Below are 21870 nucleotides of genomic sequence, written 5' to 3' on the forward strand. Positions count from 1 at the left end.
TTATACCGCTGATCCGGCACAAGATGCCCAGCTGATCAAGCCAAAACGGGTACTAGTGCTATTTTTTTTTTTTTTTTCAAAACCCTCGTGGTCCTAGCACACCGGGATCGAGTCAGGCAGGGATGTCGCGCATATCCTCAATGGCTGGAAGTCTCCAATCCCACATCTATTGACCGACTCGGGACAATGCCCCCGCAACCTTCGGTCATCGAATGCGATAAGTGAGTTGGTGAGCCATGGTATCAGATGGAATCATAAGAGGAGTGGGTCAGAACCGTTCAGGGGACCACCAACGCTATTTCTTCTCGATGCTACTAAATATCACACTAAGCTCTTCCACAGGACATTCTCGGGTGATGTCAACTGGTTGAAAATCAACACCGCCAATAGAGCCCCTAGGTTGGATGAACGTGGGCAACTGGGGCAATCAGATATTGGCTTCTCCCGGGCACTAGGCACGTCATGACTCTGTCCAATTGACGACGATGCCATCCGCCTTCGCCCCATTGAGCCCTTTACATGTTCTCCCGAGGTCCATGTTCAGGGGATGCCTACGATTCGCAGCCCACAACCCTACGAATTGAAGACATGACTACACCTCACGTGTCATACAATGGAAGCCCAGTCGGCAGCGTCGCAGCCTCATTCTTTGTCACCTATCTACACCTTTCTCCCGTAGCCTACCAACGTGCAAGGCGGCCCGGCTGCCCTGCAATGTCATGGAACCCCGAGTGCTGATGGCGCCAGGGGGGGGTGTGTGTGTGTGGTTGTGCTGTTTGTGCGTCGTGTTGGTTGTGTAGGGGCGGAAGCCGTGTTTCCTACCGGTTGTATGTTGCTGTATGTCTCTCTTTTCTATTGTCAATCCCCAGATAATCCTCCCGCTGATTCCTTTGTCTCCCCATTGTCTTTCTATATTCTCTATTCTCACTTCCTTTTTGTAATATAGTTGGTGCTATCGTGCTTCCAAATACCCAACACACTCTATCGAATCCCATTCTAGGAGAGTATACTCTACGTTACTCCGTACACCACTTTAGGATCCTGAGAGTTCTCATCAATCCCGCCTGTGCCCGACAACATCCCGCGAGAACAATAGTACGTTGTTGCAACAGCAGGTGCTGACACACGGTGGCCGCCAAAAGATGGTGACAGCTACCTTTTAAAACCCATTTTTTCCGTTCCTGACAAGGAGTGAAGTTACAATTCATTCAGTAGCGGCCTTTTCTATTTGCGCACCAAAAAATGGATGATGTTGAAGAGCTTGTCATCAAACCCTTTCGGGACGTCGTCGAAAAGGGAAAGTTGGCAGTAGAGAATGCGGCCGATTCCCCGGATATGTTGATGGAAGCGCAGCGTCTAGTAAAAGAGGGTGAACGAGGTTTGCGTCACATTGAAAGAAACTGCAAAAAGCTGTACAATGATTATAGCTCCAACTTTGTAGCTGCGCTGAAAGAAAATGGTATGCGGCCACATTATCCATCTCTTCACCGCACCACCATTCTGGCCATGCGTGGTGTGGTTTGCGGCAGGCTCTTTGTTTTGAACGAACTAATCTAATATCCATATCAATCATAGATGAAATCACAAATATTCGCTGCCAACTTACAAACTTATTGTGGGATTTCGAGGACTTTCTCGAACCCGACACCTTTGAAGCCAGCAGATTTAAAGAGCTGCAAAAATTGGACCGCGATGTCGCGCCGAAAGTGTACAATATACTCATCACTTTGAAACTTGAACCCCCAAATTTCCATCTATCCCAACCGTCGCCGCCCTTGTCGCCTCGTCCCCCTTCCTTCTCTCACATTCAGCCAGCACCGCAGCATCCCTCTGATCTTGGTTTTCATCGAGGGTCTGGATCAGTTTGCGGCTCGCAAGGTGATGCGAGATCTATGACAGAGTTTTCAAATGTGGAAGATGCTACGGCTCAATTCAGAACGTTGCTGGAAAACCGCCAGCCGCCGAGTGTCCACGGTCATGTACGAGACCCGGGGTTGGGCGTCCTTAGGCTGGAGATTCCTCCAGAGCAACAAATGCCAGACCCTCCGCGACCACCGTCACCCGATCCATGGGACCCCCAAAGAGCGCCTTACAGTGACCATGGCGTGATGGGAAATTATAGCCCGGTCGACCGCAGGCCAACGAGTATCAGAGCCGAGTCACCTATAGACCCGGCTATCTCACCCTTGGGTCCAGACAGTCGCCGTCGTATATCATCTACTGATTCCCAACAGTCTTCTGGCAGTACTACAGTAAGGCAAGAGCCGGACACTCGTGTCCAGGACGAAAGTCGACATTCTGGTTCAAGTACATGGTCGTCCTCTACAAATGCTACTAGCCATGGTACACGATTGCGGCATCACACTTTTTCTTCCACTATCCCGGAGGAAGAACAGACACCACGGAAGTCCAGCAATCCTATTCATGTCCCACAGCTGCAGGTACGGCCTCCGGTTCCTCCAATTCCCTTGGAGCATCGAAAACCTTTGGAACATTCCGCGACCAGGGGAGTTGATGACATGCGCCGTCAATATCTGAATAGGCAGCCTCAGGGGCAACCTCCAAATGTCACTCTACCAGCACCGCCAAGTCGCCAAAATAGCACACAGGGAATCGCCCGTGCCTTGAGCCTTCGCTCCCCAACGCCGAAGAGCCAAGCGGAGCTCGAGGTGGCACCCGGGATTACGGACAGAGATTATTCAGATCTGATCCCAGTAGGAACTGAACCAAATACAGACTCATGCACAGAGTCAGTCAAGGTCAGTCTTTCTCAAAAAGACTGCACCATCGGACCAAGTAGCACGTTTTACCTCTACAAGGGATTCTGCGACGGTGCTCAAGAAGTTCTACAAGGCGGCATTGGAGTCAAGAAGACAAAGAGGCCTGTAGGTATTCGTATGTTCCAAGAGCTGGCAGACCGCGGTGCTAACGTTAAATGCAGGGCTTTTCAGGTACGACTACAGTGGCAAGGTGTACAGGCTGTCTCTTTGAGCTCGACTTCTCTCAAATCGAGATTGATGTGAACAAGGAAGGTGCGTAAACTCGAGTTATGTATCTCACAAACGGCACAAACTGACGCACGATTCCTCTAGACAAGGGCAACTTTTACAAGAGCGGAATCAATTACCGTCTCCGATTTTTACAGAAGAGTCATCTCGCAGCCAAACGTGTAGACGACGTGCTGTACGCCTGTGTGTTTTGCGTCGCTTCACGTCGTACTATCGATGAATGCGATTCAACTGTGTTTACCAATACAAAGGCATTGTTTACCCATCTATCACACCATCCACGACCGCTTCCTGAGGTCCCTGGAATAGCCGTAGTAGAGGGACCAGAAATGCCCGCGCATTTACGCAACGACTTTGATGTTTGGTTTAGGAACCCGCCAGAAGCGCACCCGGCTCAGCTGAATCTGTCGGAAATAGCAGGAAAGGCCACGGGAATTACCAAGGATCATTCACGAAGATTATATGGACAAAGGCTCCTGTTTGATAGAAGTCCAGCCCTGGAACTTTGCCACGGTGCTAAAATCACTGGCATCACCTGGCCAGAGAAGTATAATGGTGAATGGATCTTTGCCTGGCACGATGGTATACATGCTTCCACGCCCGCTGATATTGTCAAACTTGATGCCCCACCTTCGGAAGAAATCAGAATGGTCGGTTCAAGCCTGGTCCGAGCAAAGTCCAGGTGGAAGTTTGTCCAAAAGGACAAGGAGAAGGACAAAAGCCTGTGGTTGAGGTTTGACAAGAACGAGGCCATCACCAACATAAGTTGTAAGCTCACACAATTCCTCTGCAGTCCATGACACGTGTGTTGCTAATGATTCCCACAGATGCATCCCCGGATCATTGGTGCTGGTCGGGAACCAACGCAAAGGGGAAATGGGGCATTTTCCCCAAGGTTTTCCTCGAGCCAAGCACCATCCAGGAACTTACGACTGAAGGCGCTGATCGTGCGCTTACTTTAAACAAGGAGAAGAACAAGTCTTTGTCAATGCTATCCAGGTTTCCAAAGAGACGGCCGTCGGGTCGACCTCCTAGTATTGCCGGGTCTACCGGGTCTACTAGCAGTCGTGAGACACAGGGTGGGCGCATCAGTTTGAGAAACTCCAGAGGCAGCAGCAGAGGAACAGAGGATGCAATGTCCAGCTTGGTGACCTGCGCAAGTGTTGAATAACTCCATATACCCTTGGGGAGTGCGATGTGGCGCAATGGATTTGCTTTGATCTTTAGTTGCAAACTTTTATGACGGGGCACACGACCATTCGCCGCCTGTATGTGTGTGTGTCTATCCTCGCTGAATACGAAGTAGGTGCGACATCTGGGCGAGGGCGGAGGAGACGGTGTTTGTGATGGACCTGGTTTGTTCAACATGGCCGGATGGCACGCATCCGGCAACGTGGCAGCGCTACACTTACGTAGCGGTTTTTTTTTTTTTTTTTTTTTTTTTTTTTTTTTTCGACAGCCGCATCAATTCGTGTATTATACTTGGTGGCTGGAATTAAAAAGCGCATTGGGACACTTGCAGGCTTTTGAGTACTTTACTCCTGTGCCCGAGACGTACCTCCATTAACTTGATGCATGGAGACGAGGGAAGCAAGCATGACTTTCATGCCCTGAATTTGACAGATCAGCTACCCTGCACATTTTGTGATCTGCACGCCTGCATGCAAGTGCGATATTCGCATGAGAATGTGGGTGCGATGTTTCATTATAGGTAGCCGTGCCGTTGATTCAGGTGAAATGCCTGTTTCTTTTTTTTTTCTTTTTTCGGTTGTTGTACGGAGTACTAGTGTGATTACGATGTGCGCATGAAATGCGCATCAAACGTTGCCAACATTCGTACTCGCAAGGCATGGATCGCTACGTACGATACGTACCTTACGTAGGTAGCTTGATGAGTGTCTGGCTCTAGCAGTTGTGCCAAGGTCAATTTATGCGTATATATACTACCTAGGTAGTTCTTTCCCAATCGCCAACTAAAAGCGACTACATGTACCATATTATTCGTAAGCCAAGCGCATGATAGCCAGGTATGGCGGACTGGGAAAACACTTTTTGCTTCATAGGATACTTCAGTTACAAAGGAGCGGAGGAAAAACATGCACGGCAAGCAATGGAGACTACAATTTCAAATTCCGGTTTCTGTCTGGAGCTGTTAGCGCTTGTTAGTTAGGCGGTTACGAGACATGTCAAGGTCCTTCATTGGGACCAGGACTTGAACGGTTGCGTCTCAGCCACAGCCAAGACACGGCAGCAGAACAGGGATATGTCAAACGCAAAAATAGCTCTCCTCAACAAGGTCGAGCTAGGCACCGATGAGCGCCGTGGCGCCCCCGTGGTGAGCTTCGCCCAAGGTTCCATATCTGTTGTTGTGTTTATGTTGCGTTTCTTGCAAGTGTAAATTCCAGCTGAGGCTAGGCGCCGCTGAGACAATAAAGGTGTTCACCTCCACGCGCATTAGGGCGGGAGCAAGGCCTTGCATTGTTCAAGGTGCATTCCGTACGGAGTATTGCATGGCAGACCGCGGAAAAGTTAGTGGCGCAGCTGGTGGTGGCTTGCTGACCAGTATCTATCTCAGGAGCTTGCAGCGTGTAAAAACGACTGCCCGAATCCTCAGCCCCTAAGATTTGCTCCTTGGAGTCCTCTTTAATTTGTTTGTTACCCGTCGTTCGTCCGGCCTTTGGTGACTTGGGGGAATGCGGTCCTAGAGAAGGGTCGCGCACAGGCCGTGGATGAAACCGTCGTCGTGTAGGATGTCAGGTGTACAAAGCTTGGTTGATGTCCGGGCCTTGCTGAGAATCTGCGCCAAGGGCTTGGGGGAAACATGACGGAGAAGAAAGGGTGTCAGGGCCAAGTGTATAACAGTCGTGGCTGTGGTGACGAGGGAGGGAAGGGGGCGGAGAATGTAAAAAAAAAAAAAAAAAAAAAAAAAAAATTAATAAACGAATAAATAATCAAGGCACGGGGTTGACGAGGCACAGAGAGAGACGCTAACTTCTAGAATGGCTCTGGGCTCAGGTGGCACGGCAGGTGCGTTCGGGGTGGCTGCCAACATTTTGCGCCACCAAGATGCAAAGTCTGAGATGCGAGATGCACTCGACAGATTCACTCATTCACACATGATACACGGCATCATGTTTTTTTTTACGCCTGGATCAATACGCTGACTGGTCTGCAATCAGCTCACGTGAACGACCATGGCGCGTTTGCAACGTCGACAACGATCAGACACGTTTCTAAAGATACTGTAAAGCCCCTGCTACATGGCTAGCGACAACTTTTGTTCGACGCCACGGCCATCACGTGGTCCAACCTTATAGGCTTTTTTTTTGTGCTTCCGCGTCTTTGTGCCCAAGCAGTTATCAAGACTATGATGGGGGTCGTAAGGCAGCTGCCATTAAGCTTCAAATCTTCTTCAGCTCACTTCCAAGTAGCGTGGTGGTACGGATGGCATCATTGTGCCACCCGCCGCATCTTCACCGCCTAGCAAACAACAGCATGACCACGCTTCAGTGTGACCCTGACGGACAAGACGCCGTTGGGAAGAAGGGGAAAAGCTCCAGAAGTAACGATGAAGATAATTATAACAATAACTGGTGCTACAAAAGTAAGGGTATTTTCGTCTCAAGCCCCAACAATGATGCCGCCACATCCACAAATACACCTCGAGGGACAAAAGTGTGTGTTGTTGAGGGGCAATTCTGGTATAGTTGACATGGTCTTGGTCTTCCTTTGAGTGTAGTGGCTAAACATGATAGCAGAACAAAGACGTCAAATCTAAATTTGATTTAATCATGCACCGTCACCTTCATCAGATGACGTGCCTTTGTGGTGATGCACGGATTAACCCCCAGACTGGATATGTCGCGTGGCCACCCCGGGGTGTGGCCTTGGCTGGAGCTGGCACGGTCTGAGGGACAACTTGAACGGGGCCCGGCCTGTCAAGATCTGGTGCCCACTCAGCATGAAGAGGCAATCTCCCGCTGAAACACGATGGCTGCCCTTCAAAACCAGAGGTCGCTCTTTGATACCATGTGCAGACACGGCCTATACTGTGTATACGTATACGGAGAACTAGTACCCAGCAGGAACGCGGGCGCGCTCAGTCAATAGTCGGTGATGGAGAGTACTTCAGCTTCAACACCAAGTCGAATGAAACGGTTCAGAACAACACGACAAGCGCCGTTGGGGACTTGACTCGGCAGTGCGAGCCGCCATCTGCCAGCTACCGTCTTTTTCCTTTTTCTCTTACTGCCCTGACCTGGATGCTGTGCGGACATCTGGAGGGGCCTGATTGGGACCAGCACGTCCATATCCAATGTTCAATGTTATCCAAACTCGGCGCCAAACCCCTTGCCTGCACCAATCACGGCGCTCCGCCTTCCCTCTCCATCGGCAGCCTGCCGCTAGATCGGGGCGTGCTGGGCCTTGGCTCCTCCTTGCATGGTGGCTCCCCCGGTCCGGATTCAATCATAGATACCCGGGTCAGGGGTGCCAGCATAACCTCATGAGGCGGTGCGTCTAGTAACGGACCTCCAAACTTGGCCCTGTCAATGTGACACTCTCAGCACCATCTAAAGAAAGTCACGGGGGGGTCACCGGCTACGGGGGCAAGACGTAGTGTTTCCCCCAGCACTGGCAAAAAATGGCGAGGCCTCAAAGTATTCCGTCTGTGGGTGGGTGGTCCATGAGCTTTGCCCGTCATTCACAGCAAGTGAATGAGAGTGAGATTCGACTCAAGAGCCATCCTCTTTACCTGAAGCATTGTTGTGACGGGGGGCTCACAGAGACCCTTGTTTATAATACACCGTCCTGCCCGGCCCATTCCTGTTGCCAGACTCCTACATAGCAGTCCGTCTCTTCAGATTCCACAATCTTTGACTTTGTTGAATACACGGAGGATATATGCCATTGCTCCCTATTTCGTTGTCCACACATGGCAAGCCTTTGAATATTCATCTACAATCGGAACTCGCATGCCGGTATACAAGCTTCATGCGCTTACTGCCACCTACCCTCCTTTGTTGTTCCCATCCTCCACCAGATCATCGTCTTTGACTGGTTGATATCTCCTGAGACATATTTGGCAAAATGATTCCCAACTACGCCTACCGGGTGTCCCTACTCGCGATGATGGCATATGCCGTTCGGGGTGAACCATCCAATGCGCAGAGTTACACGAATTATGTGGTCTCGGGAATAAGGACATTGAATGACCATTGGTATAATGTGCAGACAGGTATCTGGGACGATGCTTGGTGGAATAGCGGAAACGCGATGACTGCCTTGGCCGACTTTGCGTCATTACGACTTACCGAGGCCAATATGCTCAATATTGGTGGCTACATGCGCAATACATTTGACCAAGCTCAAAAGGTAAACGTCAAGACAGCGAAATTTGTTAACAAAGCTGGCATGGTGTCGTCCATTTACTGCCTTGACCAGAATAGCGGCTGCATGGCTAAGCGAGAGTTTTTGGGCAAGCGTGGCTTTGACGATTTTATCAACGATTTTTACGATGATGAGGGATGGTGGGCTCTGGGTTGGATAAGATCTTTCGATGTTTCTGGCGACAAGGACTATCTCAACGCCGCCATTGATTTATTCAACGACATGCAAACAGGGTTGGGCGGTCCTTGCGGCGGGGGTATTTTTTGGAGCAAGGAACGAAAATACGTCAATGCCATCGCCAATGAGCTCTATCTGTCAGTAGCTGCATCCCTGGCTCGACGAGTCCCCCAAAACAGCACTTACAAAGACATTGCCATAGAACAATGGGACTGGTTTGAAAGGAGCGGCATGATCAACGCGCAAAATCTCATTAATGACGGTCTCGATGAGTCGTGTAAGAACAATGGATTGCAAACTTGGACTTACAATCAGGGTGTTGTCCTGGGTGGTCTCGCTGAGCTCTTTCGGGCCACCGGCGATCTCAAATATGTCGAGAAAGCAGTTCCTATTGCCCAGGCAGCCATCCAGGCATTGTCCGTAGATGGCATTCTGGCCGAGGTCGGCGGGTGCGATGCTAGGGGCGATTGCGGCCGAGATGGCTCACAGTTTAAAGGAATTTTTATTCGCAACTTGCGTTACCTAAACGATGTGGCTCCCCACCAGGAATTTAAGGACTTCATCATTCGGAATGCCGACTCAATCTGGGCCAAGGACAGATCCGGCGACAATCAGTTTGGGGTGGCCTGGGCCGGTCCATATGCCACAGCCTTTGGGGCGACGCAAAGCAGTGCCTTGGATGCCCTGGTTGCCGCTGTGGCCGTCTCATAAGTAATCCATATTTCATAATCACCAAATACACAAACACGAGGGTCTGGGTTTTGAGATGCTGGTTATTTTGGCTACAGTATTGCATAACAGACAGGATTGGAGTTTTGATGGAAGGCTTTTTTTTTGTCCTTTCACTTTACTCATTACACTGCGCCTTTTTTGTCTATATCAACTTAGTTGATGGAATATACATAGAATACATCATGTGTGGTCTTCTCCAAGACTGCACCAATCTAATTAATAGCTGGACACATTACACGGCATAGATGCCGCGTACAACAAATGGAATTTTTCTCGTAAATACATAAAAGACCACACAGTTACCAGTACAGACCCGGACATGTGCGCTGAGTAAGCCTGAACACCGTCAATTCCGGCAGCAAGTCTCGATACTGCCCGAACCACGAGACGATGCATTCACACTCACCCGCAAGGAAGTGTCCGCGTGACCCCCAGAAAAAGGATTGATTCAAGCTAGAGTAATTGAAACAGGTGAATTGTCTGTGTTTTGAAACCCACGCTTCCCCGGCTGGGAACCTTTTCACACGGGATATCGACGATAAGCGATACTTTGGAAAGACAGTCTGCCGGGGCGCAATGATTAGGGAACACATTCTTCGACGCCGTGAACTCTTTGCGTTGTTGGGGAGGGGGGCGCTTCTGCCACACAAAACGTGAATGGCCGCTTCGTCTAGTCTTTTATAAAACACAGTTGTTTGGGAAGAGGCGTTGGAAACAGTTCGTCACAGATTCCTGGGCCCACTCTTTCTGGGCTGAGACAGAACATGTTGCTCCAAGTTTGACGGCGGGGGAGCAGCGCCCCTCACGAGGGGAGAGGAGCGTGAATGTATCTTGAGTTCGAGGCTTTTCTGAGGAGTGTTTCCATGTCTTGCGAATATGCTTCGGGGACGTAAGATTGTCGGACGTTGGGCAGCCGATCTCATGGGGTGGCTGAGGGGTGCTTGGCGAGAGCCTTGGCTGTCTCGTAAAAGTTCAATTGGCGTAGTTGAATAGTATTTGCTCTCTGCTTTTTGGGACTGGGGATTTTCTTCTTCTTTTGTGGTTTTGTTAGTGAGATTGTTAGTATCACATGGACCGTGATATCAGTTACATTTTTAGGGTTAGGGTTAGACATGCCAGAGACAAGAGGTGGGGCCCAGAAACCACTTGCGCGCATTGCTTGGTAAAGATGCGAGAGAATATGGAGGCGGCAACGCACTCGGAGAGAGTGCCAGGCTACGTCGTCGGCCTTTGGTGCATGCAGCACCACTCACTGTGTCTTTCGAGTTGTTTACGTCTTTGGGTGCTGTGAAGGCGTGTTTTATTCGGCTGCCTGGACAAGTCCCATCCGCCCTTGCCAGAGGAGGGGATGCCGCCTTGATCATCAGCTCAACACCGCTCGACGCCTCGTCACTATTTTGAACCTCTGGCCGTTTTCTACACACGCAGCAATTTTTTCAGTCTTTTCACCATGGACGCGCCGGATTCGGATCTCGATGTAAAGCTGCACAAGATATCCGGTGACCTGATCGCCGACCTTGACCGGGCTCTAACCACGTCGCTCCGCAAACCTGACGGCCATGGCGGAACGCAGGTGCGGTCCTTTGTCAGGGCAAGGGAGATATTCAAGTCAACGACCACGGTAGTCTTTCCCGGTATCCATCTCGAACTTTGCTGGTGCAGTTGACGTTGCTAACTAGTTCAAGATTCTCGACATGTATCAAGAGCTGCCACAACTCCTGGATCCTCGCTTGCCCAAATGGATCCCCCTTTTGGCAGAGTCCTATCTGGAATACTCCCAAAAGCGGCACAGACTCAAGAATGCTGCTGATCAGTCTGGTCTTCTTGTACCCGTAGACTACGCAATCTGCAGGATCCTTTACAGTTTCTGCAAAGTCCGCGGAGAAAAGGTCATAATTCGTTTCTTAAATGTGGAAACTAGGTATCTGGAGGTTCTTCTTTCGGCCATCGAAGAAGCAGAGGAGAATCCACCCGCCACTGGTGAATCGCAGACCCATGGATGGGAGTGGGAGCAAAGGTACGTTGTGCTTCTTTGGCTCTCGCACCTTCTGTTAGCCCCGTTTGACTTGTCCACCATTTCGACGCTGGATATGGAAGAGTCTGCCGTCGCCCCTATTCCGGGCTTTGAATGGCCCGAGAACTTGCCTGGCATTACAATAAGAGTGATTCCCCTAGCTATCAAGTACCTCTCTTCTCCCGGCAAGGAGAAGGACGCGGCAAAGGCACTGTTGGTAAGGGTAGCTATGCGGCGAGACATGCAGCAGCTTGGTGTATTGGATGCCCTGGTTCGCTGGGCACTGGCTTCGCTTCGACCACGAAAGGAAAACCCGGCCCAGTCAGCATATTTCTACCTGGGGGTATTGTCATTCTTGGCGGGAGTGTTGCGATCATCAGCAGAGACCTCGGACATGGACAAGTATTTGCCTTCCGTATTCCAGTGCGCTTATGACATCACACTCGGCAACAATGAGGTGTCGAAATCCATCATCAAATTAGCGTTGGTGAGGAAAATGATTCTAAAAGTCATCCGATCGGTCGTTGTATCTTTACTGCGACAGAATCGGCAGAGCATGGCCAATACTCAGATGACGGAAACAGCCATTGGCTATCTGCTGGATAGTGTTTCTGACAACGATACCCCGGTCCGGTTGTCAGCCAGCAAAGCATTGAGCATCATTACCCTCAAACTAGACCCCGGGATGGCTTCACAGGTAATTGAAGCCGTGCTAGACTCGCTCAATAGGAACATTCTCTGGAAAAAACCAGTTGGCGACCGAGCGGGAATACCCACCAGGAATTTGTCGGCTGTCAATCCACTGGAATGGCACGGCTTGATGCTCACGCTTTCTCACTTGCTTTATCGCCGATCTCCTCCGGCAAAGCAACTCTCGGACATTATTCATGCGCTACTTCTAGGCTTGTCGTTTGAACAGCGAAGCACGTCCGGCGGTAGTGTAGGCGCCAATGTTCGTGATGCCGCCTGCTTCGGCATATGGGCACTCGCTCGTCGGTACACCACGCAGGAGTTGTTGACTGTGCCCACCACGTCTGTCTTTGCAGCAAAGGCACATCCAAGTTCCAGCTCTTTATTGCAGGTTTTGGGTACGGAGCTGGTCGTGACTGCATCGCTGGACCCTGCAGGAAACATCAGACGTGGTGCTTCTGCGGCCTTGCAAGAGCTCATCGGACGCCATCCGGACACGGTTGAGAAGGGAATTGAAGTTGTGCAGACTGTTGATTATCATGCTGTTGCGAGAAGATCGAGGGCCGTTGAGGAGGTGGCTACAAAGGTGACAAAGCTATCAAGTCAGTATGGCGAAGCGCTCGTCGACGCCGTTCTAGGGTGGCGAGGCATCGGAGACATTGACGCTCAATCTCGACGAGTTGCTGGAGCTGCCTTTGGCATCTTAACCTCTATGCTTGCCCAACTGGATGCTACTCCATCATCGTCTCGGTTCCTCCTGGCGATAAAGGTCGTCGCTGCGCGTATACAAGCCCTTGTAAAGCGTCAGGTTGAAGAGCGCCACGCCTTGTTATTGTGCTATGCCTCTGTTCTGGACATGATTTCACAAACGCCCACAGCTGGGCAAGGAGATGCTCAGGTTGATCCAGCGCTGGTTCAACCTATTCTCAGCTCTGTACGTGACATTATTGAAGATACCCGAGTCACAGAGTACAGAAAGCCGGAGTTGATTGCTGAAGGAGCCAGCCGCCTAGTCGTGTCTGGTCTCCCCACAATCCAAGCTGCCGTTCTCAGGAACCGGCCAGATCCGGCATGGGCGTCAGGGCACACCCTTCTATCTTCGTCCCGTTCACCAGAATACATAGCTTCGACGTCGAAATTACTCAGAAATGCCCCATGCCACGAGCAAATTAAAAATTTACTCTCCACCCTGAGGTTAATCACCCCGACTTGGCTAGCTAGAAACGAACCCGAGGCCGTCGAACCAGCCTCTGAAGCGGCCTTGGTACTCCTGCTCTTCTCAACAGGCCAAGAGCAAGAGAGGATAATTCAGGAATGGGCTGCAATCGTCGCAACAAAACCTACTACAAGAACCGTGACCACCGGCCAAGGTTACTTCCATGCATTAGCCAAGGCCCAACCCCTCGCCAAGCAGCTCCGTCCTTCCGATCCGGACGTGGCCTGCCAAGCATTTCTAGACCGATGGGCAAAAGACGACGACGTCGACATGAGAGTGACTCTCTTGCAAAGTCTAGTCCGCAGTCGTCTTTTGCGAGCACAGGCAAACGTGTTTTTAAGTCTGCTCGTTGACGGACTAAACGACTACACAACAAATGCTCGCGGTGACGTGGGCTCACACACCAGAGTACAGGCTCTCAGAGCGGTCGGGAAGCTATGGGGCGACGAAGACAGCTCAGATGCCAAATTGGACGTCATGAACAAATCTGCCAGGCAGCTGTTCCCGTGTATCCTGCGCCTGGCAGCCGAGAAACTTGACCGTGTTCGCCCAGAAGCGCAAGCCGTAGTAGCCCTGATGATGAAGGAGAGGTACGCACATCCATCTTGGTACAGAAAATGCAATAAAAAGAAAGCTGACAACAAGAGCGCAAGCGACTCCGAGTCCTTTCGGTCTCTCACATTTTCCTCAAGGGCCTACTTTGAGACTCTACTCAAGCTGATCCTATCAGACTCCCTATCACCAGCCCTCGAACCCTCCGAAGCAGACAGGTCAGGATGGATGGCAGAACTCATGTCCGGGTTGGTCACGTCCGCCGACGCAGGAAATGACGACCTGGTCATTGCAAGCCGCGCAGCTCTGACGGATTTCTGCGAGACATCTCAACGGCACGTGGACATGGTCTGTAACGCTCTCGCACTAAATCTGCGTGCCCATTACGCAGATGATCGCATTGCTGTGCCTACGCTGGAAATTATCGCGTTTCTGTTTCGCGTCGGTATATTCCACTGCAGCAGGGGGGTCGATTTTCGCACTTTGTGCTTGTATACGCAGAAAGCGGGCTACAAGACGGGAAATGTCCGCAAACTCATGGCTTGTGTTAAAGTCTACGGCGGAGTGGCGAGCGTGCCTACGGGGAACGAGGGTGACGGACAAGAGGCGGCACAGGCCGGGGTGAATGAAGCCAGGAAGAGACTGGGGGCTTTGATGCATCATCCGTGGCCGCGGGTCAGGAGTGTCGTTGTAGATGAGATTTGGGTGTTGTCTGGCTTTGCTGAAGATGGTGGCGCCAGGTTGACAAGTGTCGATTGGGCTGCGGCTGGAAAGACGCAGATTGATGCTACAGTAAAGGCGTTGGGGATGGGGTGATTCTGTTCAAAAGAGCTTTATTGGGGTCATTTGCGACTGCTCCTCTTCAGCACTCGGGCCTCGACGGTCGAGCCGCCTGTCAGAATCATCGGCATTCTCAGTCGTTGAGAGAGATCAAATGCGCCGCCCAAGACTTTCGAAAGTGGCCTCGGCACCCAACTGTGGCTTTCGTTGATGGCGCTGCGTGCATCGGTAGCGTCGTGACTGCTTTTGCTACGTGAAGTCAATCAAATCACTTCCCTACCACACATCCGTCATGTGAGCTGCCTCTTGATGGATTACTCGAATTCGGTCGTGCCCTTGAGCACGGTGATAGCCAATGACTTGTGTGGGAACTTCTGGAGCACAGTCAGATTTGGAAAGGTAATTTCCAGATTTTCGGGACCTGACCTGAGTGTTTTCAAGGCCAAGGGGGCACGTAGTTATCTTTTCGAGTTATCTGGGTGATTGATGAAGGTGCGGCGGTGTGCAAGGTGGTGAAAGCCCTGTGGCTTGTGGGGGCGCGAGTCAAGAGATTTCAAGGGTGACGGGGCGTTATTCTGGAAGACAATGAAGATGGTATTATACGCCACTGCCAGAGAGTCCGGTATTGTACGGACTGGCCTTCTTGTCGCCCAAGCCTGTCGCGATTTCACCCGAGGGTGTTGCTGTAAAAGATGTTAGTTTGATGTAATGGCTATTGCGTGTCATTCCCCCCCGCATTTGATTGCAGAGGACAAGGGGGGCCGGTTTTCGAAATTGCTCATTGCCCAAGCTGTGTCCCCAAGAAGCTGCCGACGGAACAGCAAAAGTACTTGTTACGCGACACACGTAGCCTTTGTGTGGACTCAAAAGTTCCTTGAATCAATATAATTACTCGGCCAAAGCAATCGCCCTGCCAGCAATGCCTGCCAACTTGAACACGTGTGCCTCGACGTACCTCATGCGGACGTGAACAGAAATCAATCGCCAGCATCCACGACTATGTGGGCACTGCAGTTCACGGAGCAATCGGGTCGGGTTCCACAGGGGCAGTCGACAACAACTAGTAACATAATACGCATCTGGCAATGCGGCAAGTATTTATTGAGGCCGGAATGGAAGGCCTGGCCGCGTCGGATATTGAGGCAATAAAAGTTATTGCTAGTGTTGGCAGCAGGGGACACCAAGGGCGATACCAGCAGTGACCGTCGCAAAACTTGTTACCGCCTTGCCTACAGAAACCTGCACGGATTCGCTGGTCCCCTGTAACCCTGTAACCCCAGATTTCGTCCACGGAAACAACTCTTGATCCAAGGTCCGTTGTTCTAATGTCGGCCATTTGCTAATGGAGCAACGTTGGCAGAAGGACTTGTAAATCTTTGTCCGGCCGAAGCGCCGTCGAGGAAATGAGAGGAGAATGAACAACTGAAAATCGAGATGTGCCTCTTGACAGTGACCACAGTGATGGTGCTCCGTATGCACTATTGTAACTCGGAGGCTGGGAACGGGAAGGTGTGGAGGTCAGCAGATGAAGGCTTGAGGACATGATTGAAGTTGGAGTTGACGGCTTCAGCAGGGATGGCCGCCTTTTTCAGCAGTTGAGGAGGACATAGGTTCCCAGTACCTGGCACCCAGCAGACGGTACCGAGCAATGCGTCGTCCAGAGCGGTTCCTGCAAGGCGTTACATTGTATTGTCTATTACCTGTAAAGTTCAGAATACGGCGAACTAGGATACTTAATGAAACTCTGCCACCTGCCAATTCTAGAACCCCACTCACCCGTACCTGCCTTCTGGTTCGTAGTCGAGGGCTTCGCTAGCGCTTCAAGTTTAGCCATTCTTTCTGGACTTACTGGCCGTCGACCATCGCCACAGCTTCAACACTAAGTACTACTGTGGACATACCAGCCGACTCTTCGCGCTACACCAAGCCTTCATTCACCCTTTGTAATCCTCCAAGTTCCCAGTTGAGCAATATTCTGGCCTGACCCGCCTCATTTGTCACCTTGATGCAACCCCACGCCTCTCCCCCGTTGATCAATCGCGGCCTAGATAACATCCACCGCACTATTGTCTGCCGCGCCATCATTTACGGAGAACATATGGTACGGGGCATGGAGTAAGGAGAATCAGTACACACCCATCAAACACATATTGGCCCCAATTAACCAATTTACGCAGATAAGAAGCCAAAGGAACCTAAAATGCATTGTGAAAGGCGGGCACTGTGATACCGTGGGGTGTCGGATGCTGGATGCTGATGCTGCTTGACGCACCCTATCGCAATGATGCAGGCGATCAGCTAATTATTCCTACCACCAACAAGACAGTGCGATCACCTGGCCATGTTGTCTATCAACCGCCTGATCCAGCCAGAATAGCGAATTCGCGTTCAGCGACAAAGTCGCAGAGTCGGCCCTATTCCCAATCGGTGTGCCATGTTGGAGGTGCTTGGCGAGATTAGGATCCAAGACTACCCTGACCCGAGCCATGAACGATGTGATACCCTTATCTGCCTGGAGAAGCCAGCCAAGTCTGCCACTTGTCGCTCAGTCATTGCGAAAGAGCTGTTCAGCTTCGCTCCACTTGTCGTCTGAAACATGCGCAATTCGGGGTACTGCAGCACACCAAACCACTTGAGAGTCCAACAGGCTCCAAGACTACGTACGTACCTAGGCATTACAGGAGTTTAAACTTGGTGGCAGCTGACCTAATCGTTCCGCATGCCACCTTTGCTCAAAACCTTCCGACGCTCCGACAGCCGCAGTCGACCAGTTCTGTATGGATCGGAACACATCCGACCACTATGTGCGACAATGTATCAGATGCTCTGCCCAGGGGTGAGACCTCGCCGCGCGCCTCAAGGAGGAGGATAGTGACGCAGATGCTACGTACCACTAAACGCACCCTAATTAAGCATATTCAATTGTTTGAGCCTGGGCGAGGGGTCTCATAAATGTCGGTCATAGTACTTCTGCAACCGGCCCATTCAAAGCTCGACTGATAACGGACAAAGGTACTCCGTACAGAGAAGAGTGACGGTTATTAGCCGAAGGCCCATTTTCAAGGATTCGACGGTCAAGAACTGCCCCCTGCTTCTCCCCGCCTCCGGGCTGCAGAGCCGCCGCCACTCCCATGGCAAATGGCCATGGCGGAATATTGCCTGTGAGAGTGCTCACGCGATAGGAGGTGCCGCTGACACCCCAGCCAATCCTAGCTGTATGGCTATCTGGCTGACGCCAGCGCTCAATCAACGGATCCCATGTCTCGCACCCTAGGGGCCAAGTACTTGAGTGAATGGAAATTCCAGTTGGCGTAAGTTGGCGCCCCTGCAATTCGAGTACCACCTGGCTTGTTGAATGCCAAGTTGGGACAGGGCGCAGGCCTTGATTGATCTGGCAGAGCAACACCTAAAAGCACAGAACATTGAATTAAGGTGATTCGGTGGTTTACTTCCGCAGTACTCCGTACCGAGTATATTACATGCTGTTAACAGGCAAGTGAGGACGACGCCGTCTTGGACGCCTAGCCCAGAACAGTCAAATCACCTGAATCGCGGTTGTGTATAAATTAGGCGGTGGCTCACGTATACGGTGTTTACTTTGGGACACGGGGCGGGGGATTGTACCGGCTCTTTGACACGAAATAACAGGTCAGTGGTTTCAACGGCGAGCCATGTGGAATCAAACACTCTTTGTTCCTAACTTGATGCTAGGATAAACACGTATCGCTGACATCTGTGAGCAGCCCCCGGCAGAACACTATCGCAGATTACCCCGTACCCGACGTGTAGGCGATATACTAATTGTTGCGCCCTCTTTCTTCGCCTCCCCACTGGTTATTGATTGTCCCAGACTTCTTGATCTTGTCGACTGGTCCGTCGTAATTTTTTCCTCGCTACCCCGGTCAGCTGCGCGTGCGTCCCGCCAGATTACGCACCATCGCCAATCACGGCCAAATCGGAACCCCTGTCCGCATCCACAACAGTCCACCTCGCACCCACCAAGGCCATGCCAGAAAGCCATCCATGACTTATGCTGCACATCCCCAGCAGCGTGTCTGTACTACATCCTCCAGCAGATGTGGCGTTCTGTGTGCTTCATGCGTGGCCCCGCGGCTGCTAGGTGTTCCACCAGGCTTCAGAAGCACAAGAAAGAACTCGCCCCGTCTGACAATCATCGCGTGCCGACTCGGCCAGCGGCCAACTCAGCCGCATTCCGCCAGGGCTGTCTCCCAGTCTTCCGCAACAGACTTGCAGGCCCCGGCCAACTTGTGATTGTCTGGGCAGGGTCGGTTACGGAGTACGTTGTTAGCGTGTTACTTCACATCGTTGGGAGTCGGCCCAGCAAGACGCCTCCACATAACCAGTTTGGACTCCCACATCCACACTCCGACTCGAAGTCTGTTTCTCTATTCCTCCATATCCTGAATTGCCTCGACCTGCTGCCGGATTTTCCTGGGCCAAACCATCGTCGACAAACTCGCCGTGCGACCATCACCATCCGTGCTGTTGGTCAATGCAACATCGGATACTTCCAATAATAGCCATATGTGACGGCCCCTCCAGCACCGACATAATACCCTTTGGAGTCACTTTGACTGCCTGAACTACCGCCGCAACCCTCAGCTCCATGTCGTCTTAGCTTTCAGAACTCCCCGGTTTTCCGTACCGACCTTGCGGAGTTGATATTTCTATTTATCTTCAAGCCCATAAAGAGGAGGGAGGGTGTGAATCGGTTTTGAAGGAGAATCCCATCCTTTCCACCTCGATATATCCTCGCTCGTCGAGCCCAACCCGGTGCTCGACGGGCGCGGAGCGAACTAAACCGCCATGCCCGTCTATTCAAATCCCCCCGATCTGCGGGCTTTCCGCGACGATAAACCGACGCTTCTGGTCTGTTGGTGGGCAACATCCTTTTGCACACTAATGATACTGCTGCGCGTCCTCGGTCGGTTTATAAGAACGGAACGGCTATTTATTGAGGATAAGATTGCGGCACTGGCGGTGATCCCGCTCGTTTTGCGCATGGTTTGCGTACATTTTATACTGATTTATGGTACTAATAATGCCGACTTCAGCGGCGTGGACCTCACCGCTGTACAGTTACATCAGAAGACCGTTGCAAGTGGACTAGTTTTGCTTAGCAGGTTCTTTTATGCTGCAACGTATGTCTCTCCCGGGTGACCGGCTGCACTAGCCGCTTTTCTCTCTGACGGTGTCGCGCAAACTTTTGTTCGGCCTGGCTGCTAACTTTTGACATCATAGGTTGTGGACCCTGAAATGTTGTATTCTTGAGTTCCTCAAACGCATAACGGACCTCACATGGGAAAAACACCACCACACAGCACTCATTGCAATCCGATGGATGTTGCTAATAACGTTTATTGGCGTCATTATTAGCGACTTGACCGAATGTCAGCCATTCAGCATGTATTGGCAGGTTCTGCCAGATCCCGGTGGTCAATGCCGACAAGGATACGTACAGCTGATCACCATGGCTACTTGCAATATCTTCACCGACCTTTTACTCGTCATATTCCCGATACCAATTATTTTGCGAAGCAAAATGCTCGTTCGAAGAAAAGTACAGCTTGTTCTGTTGTTTTCGCTGAGTTTGTCTGTTATCGTCGTCACCATTTATCGTGTGCCTCGCATTATTCAAGAACATGGTCGGCAGCAATATCGATCTCTTTTGGCCTCTGTCGAACTCTTGTTTGCGACTGCGGCGGCCAATGCTCTGGTTTTGGGCTCATTCGTTCGCGACCGGGGAGTCAAGAAGCAAAAGTTCCACCGCAATTCTGGCGCTGACTCTTTTGATCGATCATCCCACCCTCGCAGACCAACTTTACATCGACAATGGGGTAGTGACGAAGATCTTGTGAGAGATGTTGGACTCGGTGTCGATGCGGAACTGCGAGAGCAGCTGGATAGCCCCGACATTGAACAGTTCCCCCCTCCAGGAAGGATGGCACAGAACCTCGATGCCGACATCAACTGGCAAGGCTCGAAGCGCCGAAGCCCTACCGAGCAAAGCGACGACTCCCTGCTTCCACATGACCCATTAACTAAGGTGGATTCTAACAAGAAGGCTATGTCATTTCTTGACGTCGGGGGCTTGCTTGAAGAGTCTGTGGCGGGCAGCAGCGGAAGTTATAGACGGGGCAGCTATACGTCCTCTACACTGGATCCTACTTCACCAAACACTGCCCCTCAACCTTCGGTACCAGCTTCCAACAACGGTGTGCGACGAGGCTCGACAGCTTTATTGCAGGATTTAGGTGGTCTGCTAGGACCACTTAATACCAGGGCGGCCAGGGCGAAGTCCGAACCTGGGACAGAACTCCAGCCTATACCACAATCACGCGAGATACAAGCACACAATCCTCACGGAAACCCGTCGCCAGAACTGATGGACCCGGGCGGTCTGTTGAGGTGAAACAATGGCACAATGCCTATTCTTTGATTGGTTTACGAGAAGGCGCCTTGGAGCCAATGCCCTTTCTCATATATTGTCTCATCTGCGGCTCGGATATGCATGCAGTTCTGCGACCGTTATTCCTTTTTTTTTTTTCACGAATGCGACACGGATCTTTTCTCAGCGTTATGTTCTCATGTCTTTATAGACGGCGGTTGTCAACCATGGAGTTTGGGATATCTCACGAGCCTACAAATTGTTGGATAATACTTACCACGGATATTTCGGAGATGAGGCAAATGCATTGGTCTCTTCCTCTCCAGTGGGCTATTTACGAATAATATGATTTGAAGTGGAGGATATTGATTTTTGCATGTTATATGGATGTTCTATAATTAGGGATGGGGCACTATAGGAGGCGGTGTCATGGTGCATATATATACCCGGCAAGAAGCCATGTTTGGGATCTTCATTTGGAGAATTCATTGAGCTAGTTATGATGGGCAATCTTGGTACATGATGGTCATGGCATACATGCATTTGTAAAAGTAGACGTAATATGACTGCTCGGTTACGTCGTCAAATTGTCTCATGGTCGGGAAGATATATGAACACGGGGGACATTATTCTATCCCGGGCAGTCTACATCTGTTTCCACCTCTGAGCGAGGTGCAAAACAGCAAAACAACGGAAGTGGGAGGGCGATCCGAAACGGATCGTCATCCTTGGAGGCTAACTGTATTAGGTCCTGGCCTTTTGCAGCTGGTACATTTCACTTTTTTTGTGAACCGTTGTCTTCTTGTCTTTTGTTTCTCGTCAAATTCACTTTGTTGTGTCGGACTCTAGTGTGACGTCTCTTTGGACGCCCGTTTTCTTCCTTGATCCCCCGTCATGCATGGCG

At 51.1% G+C, this 21870-nt stretch overlaps 4 protein-coding genes across 5 annotated transcripts; all 4 read left to right on the forward strand.

Moving 5' to 3' along the window:
- The first annotated feature begins 115 nt into the window (after nucleotides 1-115).
- Nucleotides 116-4522, forward strand: J3458_001884 (uncharacterized protein). Of its 2 annotated transcripts, XM_007809524.2 has the most exons (6): nucleotides 180-837; nucleotides 947-1459; nucleotides 1576-2885; nucleotides 2942-3032; nucleotides 3093-3776; nucleotides 3836-4522. In XM_007809524.2, exons 2-6 carry the CDS (start codon nucleotides 1243-1245, stop codon nucleotides 4177-4179), a joined length of 2646 nt encoding a protein of 881 aa, XP_007807715.2. In that variant the 5' UTR covers nucleotides 180-837; nucleotides 947-1242; the 3' UTR covers nucleotides 4180-4522. The 2 variants fall into 2 exon arrangements, with proteins under 2 accessions (XP_065978863.1, XP_007807715.2); XM_066116975.1 differs by having other exon boundaries at nucleotides 116-2885.
- Nucleotides 4523-8096: 3574 nt separating this feature from the next.
- J3458_001885 (uncharacterized protein) lies at nucleotides 8097-9284 on the forward strand (the record flags this gene model as incomplete). The annotated part of the gene is made up of 1 exon (XM_007809525.2): nucleotides 8097-9284. The coding sequence occupies one exon, from the start codon at nucleotides 8097-8099 to the stop codon at nucleotides 9282-9284; it is 1188 nt and encodes a 395-aa protein (XP_007807716.2).
- Nucleotides 9285-10907: 1623 nt separating this feature from the next.
- J3458_001886 (uncharacterized protein) lies at nucleotides 10908-15322 on the forward strand. The gene is made up of 2 exons (XM_066116976.1): nucleotides 10908-10926; nucleotides 10991-15322. The coding sequence occupies exon 2, from the start codon at nucleotides 11000-11002 to the stop codon at nucleotides 14591-14593; it is 3594 nt and encodes a 1197-aa protein (XP_065978864.1). The 5' UTR covers nucleotides 10908-10926; nucleotides 10991-10999; the 3' UTR covers nucleotides 14594-15322.
- Nucleotides 15323-18976: 3654 nt separating this feature from the next.
- J3458_001887 (uncharacterized protein) lies at nucleotides 18977-21673 on the forward strand. The gene is made up of 2 exons (XM_007809527.2): nucleotides 18977-19719; nucleotides 19820-21673. Exons 1-2 carry the CDS (start codon nucleotides 19385-19387, stop codon nucleotides 20988-20990), a joined length of 1506 nt encoding a protein of 501 aa, XP_007807718.1. The 5' UTR covers nucleotides 18977-19384; the 3' UTR covers nucleotides 20991-21673.
- The last annotated feature ends 197 nt before the right edge of the window (nucleotides 21674-21870 follow it).

This window comes from Metarhizium acridum (assembly GCF_019434415.1).
Source record: "Metarhizium acridum strain ARSEF 324 chromosome Unknown scaffold_1, whole genome shotgun sequence".
Lineage (NCBI taxonomy): Eukaryota > Fungi > Ascomycota > Sordariomycetes > Hypocreales > Clavicipitaceae > Metarhizium > Metarhizium acridum.

What these genes read in the sequence shown, in the direction of transcription:
- J3458_001884 (XM_007809524.2), top strand. Translation starts at nt 1,243, where the DNA reads ATGGATGATGTTGAAGAGCTTGTCATCAAACCCTTTCGGGACGTCGTC. An exon ending in AGCTGCGCTGAAAGAAAATG is followed by an intron (nt 1,460 to 1,575) that starts GTATGCGGCCAC and finishes TATCAATCATAG; the next exon opens with ATGAAATCACAAATATTCGC. An exon ending in GATTGATGTGAACAAGGAAG is followed by an intron (nt 3,033 to 3,092) that starts GTGCGTAAACTC and finishes CGATTCCTCTAG; the next exon opens with ACAAGGGCAACTTTTACAAG.
- J3458_001886 (XM_066116976.1), top strand. Translation starts at nt 11,000, where the DNA reads ATGTATCAAGAGCTGCCACAACTCCTGGATCCTCGCTTGCCCAAATGG.
- J3458_001887 (XM_007809527.2), top strand. Translation starts at nt 19,385, where the DNA reads ATGCCCGTCTATTCAAATCCCCCCGATCTGCGGGCTTTCCGCGACGAT. An exon ending in AGGTTCTTTTATGCTGCAAC is followed by an intron (nt 19,720 to 19,819) that starts GTATGTCTCTCC and finishes TTGACATCATAG; the next exon opens with GTTGTGGACCCTGAAATGTT.